Source organism: Ictidomys tridecemlineatus, chromosome 10 (assembly GCF_052094955.1).
Source record: "Ictidomys tridecemlineatus isolate mIctTri1 chromosome 10, mIctTri1.hap1, whole genome shotgun sequence".
Lineage (NCBI taxonomy): Eukaryota > Metazoa > Chordata > Mammalia > Rodentia > Sciuridae > Ictidomys > Ictidomys tridecemlineatus.
The window spans coordinates 70,648,117-70,661,307 of record NC_135486.1 but is presented as its reverse complement, the minus strand read 5'-3'; the positions used below and the strand labels follow the sequence as shown (position 1 = coordinate 70,661,307).

General features: G+C 39.3%; 1 protein-coding gene across 3 annotated transcripts in view; it reads left to right on the top strand.

Moving 5' to 3' along the window:
* Tubal3 (tubulin alpha like 3) overlaps positions 1-4,877 on the top strand; it is a 34,405-nt gene extending 29,528 nt beyond the window's left edge. For all 3 annotated transcript variants that reach the window (XM_078023160.1, XM_078023161.1, XM_078023159.1), the window contains 2 exons: positions 2,183-2,335; positions 3,464-4,877. In XM_078023160.1, coding sequence (XP_077879286.1) covers positions 2,183-2,335; positions 3,464-4,404 — 1,094 coding nt within the window. In that variant the 3' untranslated portion in view covers positions 4,405-4,877. The remainder of the gene's footprint in view (positions 1-2,182; positions 2,336-3,463) is intronic.
* Positions 4,878-13,191: the final 8,314 nt, after the last annotated feature.

Here is a 13,191-nt window from a genome sequence, read left to right as displayed (position 1 = left end):
TTTAGAGGGAAAGCATTGGTTTTCATTGTTTTATTCAACAAGTAAGAGTGCCTCAGTCATTCTAGGCACTGTTCCTGACATTGGATATGTGTATGTGGGTGTATGTATCTCAGTCTCCATGGAGACAACATTCAAGTGAGGTGCAGACCAAGAAAAACCTAATAAACAGTTTTTCCGATGATGACAAGTGGTCTGGAGAAAAATAAAGCAGGGAGATGAGGAGGGGCGTATTATGTGTGTGTCTTAATGAGAAGGAAATGAGGACATAAAGCCTATCTTTTTGGAAGAGATTAGAAAAGACTTCATGGAGAAAGTGATATTCCACCTGAGTTCTGAAGAATGGGCAGGGGAATTTCAATAATTCATAGGTGAGAGTAAAAGAAATTATGACCACAGACACATTCAGATGCCTGGGAGTATTGTTTTGGCTTGAACCTGAGGAAGCTGTTCATGTAGAGGAGTTATAGGAGACTTAAACTGGAATGTTTCTTTTATGGCAGAGAAGTATCATAATCTATTGGCGAAAAAATGTAAATAGTTGTTACAGTTGGAATCTCAGAAGGCAAACCATGGGATCTCCATGAATAAGATGTTTGATTTGTATTTGATAGGAAATACAAATAGTGAATAGTCTAGATTTGGGAGAAAGGCAGATTTAGAACCATGATTTGAAGATTAATCACAAGATTTATTCATTAATGTACTTGGCATCTGCTATGTGCAACATCATGACACAAATAGTGTGAAGAAAATTATAAGACTGTTGTAAAGGTACGAAGTTATGAAAACTGTTTAGAGTTGAGGTGTCCCTCAAAATCTCATGTGTGAGACAAAGAGAAGGTTTAGAAGCCAAAAGATTGGGTTATGAACTCAGTGCATTAGTGCACTTGAGTGGATTAACTGGGTAGTGACTGTAGGCAGTTAGAGTGTGGCTCTAGGGGTCATGCCTTTGGGGTTTATGTATCTAGTGAGTGAGAGCTCTCTCTGCTTCCTGGTGCCATGAAGCTACTTTTCTCTGCCACACCCTTCTGTCCTGATGTCTGCCTCACCCCTGACTCAGAGCAATGAAGTTGGCCATCCATGTCCTAAGACCTATGAAACCATGAGCCCCACATAAACGTTTCTTTCTCTAAAATTTTTCTTTTCAACTCTTTTGGTCACAGTGGTGAAAAAGCTGACTGAATCAGAAATGTCTTTCAATGTTGGCCTCACTGAATTCCAGACCAACCTAGGACTTGATCCAAGAATACATTCTTTCTTTGTAGAATTTTCTATTGTTAGTAGATTGAAGATGCAGATAAACTCATGGAGGAAAATGAAAGATAGCTGAATATTTTTGGTTTTCATAAACTGTTTTGTGCATTCATCCTTCCCGAATTTGAGTCCCAGGATCATTTGAGTTTGTGTGAGTGACTTTGTGGTTAAAATCTCTTATAAGTCATACCGATTATAATTTAGATTGGTGTACTTTTCATGTTATTTCAGCACATAGTTGGCGATTTTTAGAGAGGAATACTTGTCTCAAAATGCCAAAGCATCATGGAGTATTGAATAGTGTCCCCTCTAAACTAATATTTACCTGGAACCCCAGAATGTGACCATATTTGTAAATGGAGTCTTGGCAGATGTAGTTAGTTAAGATGAGGTCATGCTAGATTGGGGTGGGCCCTAAAGTCAAAGAATTGTGTCTTCCAAAGAAAAAAAGAGAGCACATTGACACAGAGGACATGTATGACAGAGGCAGCTACCACCCAAAGATTGTTAAAAGTCACTAGAAGCTGGGAGAGAGAGGAGTGAGGGAGGGGAGAGGGAAGGGAGGGAGAGAGAGAGAGAATGGATTCTCCCTAGAGGCTCCTGAAGGAACCAACCTTGCCTACAACTTGATTTTAAACTTTTGGCTTCCTGAACTGTTAGAAAATATTTTTTTTTTTGCTGTTTTAAGACAAATTTGTTATGGCAGCCTTAAGAAACTAATACAGGGTATATGGTGGAAAATATACTTTCAACTTCTATGTAAAAGATTCTACCTTTGTCTAGATAAAGAAAGCCTAGTTCTGAAGTATGTTTGTTCTTTTACCACAACACTGGGGGAAAGGGTGGGGACAGTATGGAGCCCTGAGAGGATCAGCAAAGGTCTGACAGTTGAACTGCACGTGTGCACTGACTACCTTTCCCTCTGCAGATGGGATCCGTACAGGAAAGTTCCGTTCACTCTTCCACCCAGAGCAGCTTGTGAGTGGAAAGGAGGATGCTGCCAACAACTATGCACGAGGTCACTACTCTGTGGGCTCCGAGATCATCAGCCTTGTGCTGGAGAGGATCAGAAAGCTGGCAAGTGACTCTTCTCTCCTCTGATCAGGCCATACCTGGGCACTGGTGGTCTGCAGTAGGATGCACCAACATTATCTACAGGCACCACCACGGCCACCCGATCCTTTCATCTGGATGTCTTTGTGGGTGCTGAGACCTAGAAAAGGGTCCCAATGTTGGTTATGACTATACCTTGTTACATAAGAAGGGTGACACAAGGCTTTTACTTACTAGGTGGTCCCATCTACCTTTGCTTCTACTAATGCAGGGTTTATCTTGCTATCACAGACTTTTGAAGCACTCTGAAGCACATAATTTTCCAAGTCACCACTGCTTGTGAAGTTTTTAGGACACAGATCCTACATCTAGAGATTGGTTACCCTATTTACTGACAGTTCATTCTTCCATAAGGACCAAGTCTGGAGTAGGTGGTTTGGCATAATCATTAGGTAACATGATGTCTGCTACATCAGCGGTGTAGATGGAAGGTTTAGAAGAGATAGGTACTTCAATTATTATTTCACTAAAATATTTTGCTCATCACTTTCTTTTTTACTGATAAAGGCCTTGCTTCTCATCATCTACCAATACACTCACTCATAGAGGCTAATGAAAGAAGGTAGAATATCTATGCTTTGCTTATATAGGTTGATAATCCCTAATCTGAAATGCTTGGGACTAGAAGTATTTTGGATATTTTTTTTTTCAGATTTTAGAGTGTTTTGCATATGTATAATGAGACATTCCAGGGATGGGACCCAAGTCTAAACACAAAGTTCATTTATATTTAATATACTCCTTATATACATAGTCTAAAGGTAATTTCATATAATATTTTCAGTGTCCCTATGTTTTGACTATAACCTGTCACCATGAGTTCAAGTATGGAATTTTCCTCTTGTAGCTTCATATTAGCACTAAAAAAGTCTGGGATTTTGAACTTGGGATGCTCATCCTGTAGTAAAACTCAAAAGAGCTTCCCCTACTCCAGAAGTACCACTTAGGTATATTCCAAAGTAATGTTTGCTGTGGAGTTAAAATGTAAACCAGGCCTCTCTAAAACTTGTGGACTTTGTTTTGGGGAACTTATTGTGTCTTTGGTTCTGCATCGATTTGGCTGCATTCTCACATTGCATGCACTTTTCCTAGGCAGAACAGTGCAGTGGACTTCAGGGATTTTTGATTTTCCGAAGCCTTGGAGGAGGTACTGGATCGGGATTTACTTCTCTCCTAATGGAGCAGCTCTCTGTAGAGTATGGCAGGAAGACTAAACTGGAGTTCTCTGTCTACCCAGCCCCTAGAATCTCCACTGCTGTAGTGGAGCCTTACAACTCCATCCTCACCACCCATTCTACCATGGAGCACTCAGACTGTACCTTCATGGTGGATAACGAGGCCATCTATGACATCTGCCATCATAAACTTGGTGTTGAACGCCCCTCCTATGCAAGCATCAATAGGCTGATAAGCCAAGTGGTATCTGCCATTACAGCTTCCCTTCGGTTTGAAGGACCCTTGAATATAGACCTTATTGAATTCCAGACCAACCTAGTACCCTATCCAAGAATACATTTCCCCATGACAACCTTTGCCCCCATCATCTCTGCTGACAAAGCCTACCACGAGCATCCGTCAGTGCCCGACATCACTGCTGCTTGCTTTGAGTTGTCCAACCAGATGGTCAAGTGTGATCCTCAGCTTGGGAAGTACATGGCCTGCTGCTTACTATACCGAGGAGATGTGGTCCCTAGAGATGTGAATGCAGCGATTGCAGCCATGAAGTTGAGGAACTCTGTTCAGTTTGTAGATTGGTGTCCAACTGGTTTCAAGGTGGGCATCAATCATCAGCCACCTGCAGTGATGCCCGGAGGGGACCTGGCCAGGGTCCAGCGAGCTGTCTGCATGTTGAGCAACACCACAGCAATTGCAGAGGCCTGGGCCCGGCTCGACTACAAGTTTGACCTCATGTATGCCAAGAAGGCTTTTCTACACTGGTACATCACAGAAGGCATGGAACAAGGGGAGTTCTCAGAAGCCAGGGAAGATCTGGCAGCTCTGGAAAAGGATTATGAGGAGGTGGGGCTGAATTTCTGATGTAAATAGGACTAGTGGAAACAATGTGAAGTTAAAATGTCACGCTTTCTGTTCAAGCCATTATACACTTAGTGGCTACAGTTCCCCGTACTAGAAGAAAAATGAAATCAAGTTAGGCAAGAACCTAAATTCCACACTAAATTAAATGGCTCTTTATTAATAATGCACATATATTTCCTTGTCTACGGTGTAATTCATCTCTGCTGACTGGGAGCCTTCTCGGGAGTCTTTTGAACTGGGTCATGTCTAGGTGTTTTTTTTTTTTTTTTTTTTTTTTTTTAAATTTTAGCTTTTATGTTAGAATGGAAACTGGGCTTTCTTCTTTGCTTCCTTTAAAACTAAGAGAGTATTAAACCCTAAAGTTTATGCTTTTCCTTTTCTGTGACTAAAGCAGAAAAACACTCATATTGATTGTGAATGTTATTTCCCCTGTATCTCTATTTTGTCTGTTGATTAAATAACACATATTTTCAGTCTGTTTCTTTTCCTTCCTTCCAACATGGGCTTTAAAGTTTCCATTTGCTTTTCATGCAAACAAACCAGAATTCTCTTGGGTCTTTATAAAATTTGGTTTAGTTAAAATGCAAATTCTGAGCTTCACTGGAGAGGGTGTTGAAGGAGAACCCTGGGGCTGGGAGGGGTGTAATCTAGGTACCCGACATTATAAAAAACACTGTGAAATCAGTTCTTTGGTACTGAACAGTCTCATTTCAAACAACAAAAATGTTCCATAGACGCAATAGCTATGAGTGCACTGAAACTGCCAGGGAGATTTTTGCAAACCATGATGTTTAGTCTGACTACTATTGGAAATGAAGGTGAATTAGATATTACAAAGGTGCATCCTTGGGCTTAGGTGCAGTTTTTGGGAGTGATTGTGGCAGATCATCAGGAGCCTCATCCATCTGTTCTGTTTAGCTTGCAGTCTTAGCCCTCCAGTTACTCACTCTTGACCTCAACCTGGTATATACTTTGGCCCAAGTAGACATGTAAAGGTAGTAAGTGCTCAAGCCACAGCTACAGGAACACAGTTGTTTTGTGAGACTTCCCAAACCAGAAGGATGCCACCCTCTTCTTGCTCATACCATTTGGACCCAGGAAATGACCCTCCATTATTTGTAAAAGGGACTTTCATTTTTAGAAGAGTTTTAGGTTCACAACAAAACTGAGTGTACAGTATGGCCTTCCATTTGTAACAGTTGCCCGGGAGATTCTATCATGTTCTAAAATCATCATTCTAAGAAATGGCCCTCAAGAATGCCACTCTGACAATATACCATATTGTATATTTTCAACTGAAATCTTTGTTCTCTTGGAGGCCAGTGACCACAGGTGCAAATGATATCTAAGTACCCTTGAATGCCTGCACAAGTGAGCTGGATTTTTGATCAGTTCTCAGATTTCTAAGTACTGGCTGGATCCTTCTGAGACTCTACTTCTAAGCCCTTCTTCCAAGGGCTTTTTTAGATCTGACATTAAGTCAACCTCATGCCAGAGTTCCATTTGGAATGTAGGCCCTGTTAATTTTGAGATGTGCTAGGATTTCAGGTATGTAGCAGGGAAAGGATCATAACTCTTATTCTCATATCTCTAATTTGCAGTGATCAAATATTTGGAAGAATACTAAAATTTTTTTCCTTTAAACCAAAGAAGCAATTTGGTAATTTTTATCAACGTTTAACACAGATCAATAGTGGACTGTCTGAAGTGTGGAAGAAAACCTTCTTCAATTGCAAAAACGTATTGTAGTGTTTGTCTTACTGGGTTGGGGGGATCCACTTTTCAATTTACCTATGTCTCTTATGCTTGCATTTAAAATATTATTTCTCTTAGTAGTAAGTAAAGCTGTTTGATGACTTAAATAAATACTTGTGAGTTTTAAGATAATGTTTCTTAAAGAGTGGTCCTTAAGTCTCAAATACTTTTCTTTATATCTTTTCTTTGCATTAATTTTGTTGCTTAATGAACAATAGGGAAGAAATATTAGGAAGGGGGGATACCAATCATGGCACTGTTGCAATTAGGTGACCTTGAAATAGATGCTTAACTTCTCCATACATGAAAACCCTCATTGTGGACAAGGTGATTTCCAGAGCCTTTCCAGTTCCAAGAGTCTGTGAGTCTAAGAATTGGTCAATTGTTAATGTCAGTTGACTCTACATGCCTTACATAAGTATTATGTTCATGTATTTATCAACTTTCTATCTTTCATGGTTCTTCTTTATTAGCTTGTTAAATATTCTTTCTAAAGATTCTTTTTGTGGATACCCCAGAGATAACTACATTCAAGCTTAACATTAGCATCTGTCATGCAATAGCACTTCTTCTGCTCCCTGGAACTTCTTTTTCTTTCCTCCTGTCTTTTGTATATTGTTACCTCATATTTTAATACTACATATATTTTGAACCCCACAAGATATTATTACTATTGTTTAAACAGTGAGTGTTTTTGCATAGATTTGTCCTCATAGTCAGGTTCTCTGATGCTCTTCATTCCTTTTTACATGACTATACTTGCATCTGGTATAATTTTCCTTCTGACATTAAATAAAGACAAAACCACCAAACTCCCCAGAAATCAGAAAACAAAAACACTCTGCAATGTTCTTTTAATGTGGATCTGCTGTAAGAAAATCATTTTAGTCATTATTTTTCTCTAAGCATCTCATGTTAACCATCTTGGAAGGATATTTTCTCTGGTTAGGTGTAGACGTCTAGGTTAACAGTTATTTTGTGTCAGCACTTTAAAATATGTCATTTCATCATCTTCTTCTTCTACCATATCCATTGAGAAGTCAGTTGTCAATCTTGTTCCCCTTTGAAAGTCATGCCCTGCTTTGGTGTTTAATAGTGAGATGTGCTTAGGTGTGGTTTTTGTTGTATTCATCCTTCTTTTTTTTTTTTTTTTTTTTTTTAAAGAGAGAGTGAGAGAGGGGGACAGAGAGAGAGAGAGAATTTTAACATTTATTTATTTTTTCTTAATTCTCGGCGGACACAACATCTTTGTTGGTTTGTGGTGCTGCTGAGGATCGAACCCGGGCCGCACGCATGCTAGGCGAGCGCGCTACCGCTTGAGCCACATCCCAGCCCCCTGTATTCATCCTTCTTGAACTTTTTAGAACTTTTAGAATTTATGGCTCGATGTCTTCTATCAGCTTTGGAAAATTCTGGCCAATAATTCTTTAAATTTTGTTTCTAACCGAGTTTTTTCCTCCTATTTTCATGTGATTACACAGGTTAAATCTTTTTACATGTCCCATGTAAATGTTCTACTTTCTGAGATCATTACTTATTTTTTTTCACTCCTATTTTGTAGGAAACTTTGCTCTTTCATCTCTTTTGTACATCCCTTCTCTTTTTGCCCATTGATTTATTTTTTCCCCTTATTTGTCTGTCTAAGTTCTTCCATTCAAAAAGTCAACATAGGGGTTGGGATAGTAGCTCCATGGTAGCATGCTCACTTAGCATGTGTGAGGCACAGGGTTCAATCCTCAGCACCACATATAAATAAATAAAATGAAGGTATTGTGTCCACATACAACTAAAAAAAAAAAAGTCAACGTAGTCTTTTTTATGGATTCTGCTGTCTTGTAATGTACTGTTTTATCTATCCACTCTGTCAAATTTCCAAAAGAATATATGTTTTCTATCCTTACTTCATCTTCTGCTTGTGGGCCATCCTTTGTAACTGGGTTTCTCCCCCCTCCCAGCCTTCCTACTGAAATGATCAATTTGAAGATGACTGATCAGACCATTGGTGTCAAAACAAGGATCTTTTTTGCCTTAAGATTTCTTGAACTCAGATTTTGGTCATTTTGTTGAAGTCTTTCCTTTGACTCTTTTGTGTCATTGCTTGGTGTGCTTTCTGCATTTAACATCTCCCCAGATTTTTCTTCTACATTGTCTTCCCTTTGTGGATAAATTTTTGGTCATATTCTGCCCTTATTTATCATACAGCCACTTATCACAACTGAGCAACTGTTATAGTTCAAGGTTCGATCTTGAACCGAAAAACTCGGTTAGAAACAAAATTAAAATTTCTTAAGTCATATCCTGAAAATTCCACCTACTGGCTAGGCCTGTCATCCCCGAAGCTTTACCCACACTTAAAATTCCATTTCATCCTGGAAAAACATTATTTTGAGGAGATCCAACATGGCGGCGGGCGGGGAGGCAGCGCTTTCAGTACCTCCCCAATAATGGGGTCAGAGAGACGCATTGATATGCTTAGATTCTACCTGCTGAGAAACTCCTAGCAAAATTCCACTGAAGAGAGACCGGCCAGGAATTAGTAGGATTTTTGGAGGTGACAGTTTGCCCCAGACAAGTGAATCTCCTCCATGCGGCGCAGAGGTCCAGACCCGCCAGCCACTGCCCGAGCGACTTGGCGATCATTGGCTGCCCTCCCGCAGCCCCCTTGACTGGGCGACTAGCCTCCGAGGCGCAGCTCAGCAGGAGAGGCGCAGGGACTCTAGGAAGAGGTCTCTAGCCAAGCCTTCATGAAATAGCAAACCAGGAACTGAAACCAACCAGAGACAGACCAGTCCCACCCCTCCCATCTGACACTCCAGCAAGGAGCCTGGGGCCCGCCATGACAGAGAGGTGACGTCACCGAAGTTTGGCCAATGGAATTCCTTCCCAGGGAAATCCACTTTAGCAGGTGTGTGACTCCTACCTCCTCCAGATACAAGCAGCCGGGAAACCTCTGGAATCTCTCCAGGGGTGTGTCTGTAGGGAAACAGAGGGGATTCCCAATCCCCAACTCCCCTTACCACCAGCGGTGACACCCAAGGTCTTAGCTGCCAGTTTCCGGGGGCATGCCCACCAAAGGGGTCCGGAAAAATTAAACTGTTGGATCCCAGATCACCGCTCCACAGCACTGGGGCTTAGATGAATGACAGAGAGAGTGCTCAGTCGTTCGGGACACGCGGTGGGGCTGCAAGTGTAACCAGATCCTTGGGGAACCGCCTCCAGCTGGCTGGCTGGCAGGAGGAAGGGGGGGAGGGGCTGGAGAAGTGAAATGGCTCTGGACTAACAGGATTGAGAGACTCCCAGGAGCCGCCTTACAGGGATTGCTGTCGGCACATAGAGGGCAGAAGCTCCGCTTGGAGGGCACAGCTCCGCCTACTGGAAGAGAAGAAAATGGATCTCTAAGACTTCAATTTTTTTTCCTCTCTTTTTTCTTTTCTCCCCTTTTCCTTCTTTATTTCCCATTTCAAGTTCTATTGTTCTTTCCATTCTCCTCTAATCTATCTCTCTCTCTCCTTCTTTCTTTTTAAGAGCACCTTCCTTCCCCTACTCCCCAACTTTCATCCCTAGCATTACGTCTTCCATTAAGTGTAATTGTCTAAATGCAAATAGGTGAATGTTTCGAGGCTGTCTATAGGGCTCCTAAATACCTAGCTACTACCAAACACCCTGATCCAATCACCTATTAATATCCCCCTTCAGTAGAGCAATCTTCCAAAGTAGCCAAGACATACTAACCCTCATAACATCCTAACCTAAACATAAAGTCCTAAGACCAAACAACAGATCACTATATGCATACAGAATTCGGAAGCTTTTTATGAATTGAATGAATCAGCTTTAAAATACAATAAAGCCCAACATTTCTAGCCATAGCCTCCCACTACAAAGGAGAGACCACAGAGATATACAAAACCAAAACAAATTTATAGGAGAAAACAGAAACACAGCAGTTAAACAGAGTTGGAAAGTAACGTGAACAACATGAAAAAACAAGGGAAAAAAAGGATTACAAACAATGAAAGACAATCTAAATCTACAGGAGAACCTAGAGGCATCAGAAACATGGACAGAGAAAGAACTCAAGGCATACCTGACTCAGAAGGAATGGAATCTTAGAGAAGTCATGAGACAGCAAGTTGAAACAATGCAAAAATACTTTGAAAATGAATTGCATAAGCAAATTCAAATTGCAAAGAAGAAACTCTTCCAGGAGATAGACATCCTAAAAACAAAAATCAAACAGTAATCCTAGAAATGCAGGAAACCATAAACCAAATTAAAAACTCAAACGAGAATATTACAAATAGACTAGATCAAATAGAAGTCAGAACATCAGATAATGAAGACAAAGTTTATCAACTTGAAAAGAATATATTCAAAGCAGAAAGGATGTTAAAAAATCAGGAGCAATTCATGCAAGAGATATGGGATGTCATAAAAAAACCAAAATTGAGAGTCATTGGAATAAAAGAAGGCATAGAGGTTCAAACCAAAGGAATGAACAATCTACTGAATGAAATAATCCTAGAAAACTTCCCAGATATGAAAGATGGAATGGATTGCCAAATCCTGGAAGCCTACAGGACCCCAAACATTCAAAACCGTAATAGACCAACTCCAAGACATATAATTATGAAGATAGCCAATATACAGAACAAGGAGAGAATATCAAAAGCTATGCGAGAAAGGAGGCAGATTACATTCAGGGGTAAACCAATTAGGTTAATGGCTGATTTTTCATCACAGACTTTGAAAGCGAGAAGATCCTGGAACAACGTATTTCAAACGCTGAAAAATAATGGATTCCAACCAAGAATACTGTATCCAGCAAAATTAAGCTTCAGATTTGACAATGAAATTAAAATATTTCATGATAAACAAAAGCTAAAAGAATTTGCAGCCAGAAAACCAGCACTGCAAAGCATTTTGAGCAAAATACTACAAGAAGAGGAATTGAAAAATAGCACCCAAAACTAACAGTGGGAGGTATTTCACTAAAGGGGGAGAAAAATAACCAAAGAGGAAAAACTAGCCAAACTAAAATAAATAAATAAATAAACATGACTGGAAGTACAAACCATATTTCAATTGTAACCTTAAATGTTAATGGACTAAACTCACCAATCAAGAGACATAGGCTAGTAACCTGGATTAAAAAATTAAATCCAAAAATATGCTGCCTTCAGGAGACTCATATGATAGGAAAAGACATACACAGACTGAAGGTAAAGGTTGGGAAAAATCATACCACTCACATGGCCCTCGGAAGCAAGCAGGAGTGGCCATACTCATATCGAATAAAATCAACTTAAAACCTAAGTTAATCAAAAGGGATAAAGAAGGACACTATATACTGTTAAAAGGAACCATCCACCAACAAGACATAACAATTATCAATTTGTATGCACCAAACAATGGAGCTGCAACGTTCATAAAACAAACTCTCCTCAAGTTCAAGAGTCAAATAGACCACACCACAATAATTATGGGTGACTTCAACACACTGCTCTCGCCATTAGACAGATCCTCCAGACAAAAGCTGAATAAAGGAACTATAGAACTCAATAACACAATCAATAACCTAGACTTAACCAACATATATAGAATATATCAACCATCATCAAGTGGATACACATTCTTCTCAGCAGCACATGGATCTTACTCAAAGATAGACCATATACTATGCCATAGGGCAACTCTTAGTAAATATAAAGGCGTGGAGATAATGCCATTCACCATATCTGATCATAATGGAATGAAACTGGAAATCAATGATAAAAGAAGGAAGGAAAAATCCTGCAACACCTGGAAAATGAACAATATGTTACTAAATGATCAATGGGTTACAGAAGACATCAAGGAGGAAATCAAAAAATTCTTAGAGATAAACGACAATACAGACACAACATACTGGAATCTATGGGACACAATGAAGGCAGTTTTAAGAGGGAAATTCATTTCCTGGAGTTCATTCCTCAAAAAAATGAAAAAAACCAACAAATAAATGAACTCACACTACATCTCAAAACCCTAGAAAAGGAAGAGCAAAACAACAGTAAAAGTAGTAGAGGACAAGAAATGATTAAAATCAGAGTGGAAATCAATGAAATTGAAACAAAAAAAACCATTGAAAAAATTGATAAAACTAAAAGTTGGTTCTTTGAAAAAATAAATAAGATCAACAGACCTTTAGCCATGCTAACGAAGAGAAGAAGAGAGAGAACTCAAATTACTAACATACAGGATGAAAAAGGCAATATCACAATAGACACTACAGAAATACAGAAGATAATTAGAAAGTATTTTGAAACCCTATATTCCAATAAAATAGAAGATAGTGAAGATATCGATAAATTTCTTAAGCCATATGATCTGCCCAGATTGAGTCAGGAAGACACACACAATTTAAACAGACCAATAACAAAGGAAGAAATAGAAGAAGCCATCAAAAGACTACCAACCAAGAAAAGCCCAGGACCGGATGGGTATACAGCAGAGTTCTACAAAACCTTCAAAGAAGAATTAATATCAATACTTTTCAAGCTATTTCAAAAAATAGAAAAAGAATGAGTTCTTCCAAATTCATTCTATAAGGCCAACATCACCCTGATCCCAAAACCAGACAAAGACACTTCAAAGAAAGAAAACTATAGACCAATATCTCTAATAAACTTAGATGCAAAAATTCTCAATAAAATCCTAGCAAATTGAATACAAAAGCATATCAAAAAAATTGTGCACCATGATCAAGTAGGATTAATCCCTGGGATGAAAGGCTGGTTCAATACACAGAAATCAATAAATGTTATTCACCACATCAATAGACTTAAAGATAAGAATCATATGATCATCTCGATAGATGCAGAAAAAGCATTCAACAAAGTACAGCATCCCTTTATGTTCAAAACACTAGAAAAACTAGGGATAACAGGAACTTATCTCAACATTGTAAAAGCTATCTATATATGCTAAGCCTCAGGCTAGCATCATTCTAAATGGAGAAAAACTGAAGGCATTCCCTCTAAAATCTGGAAC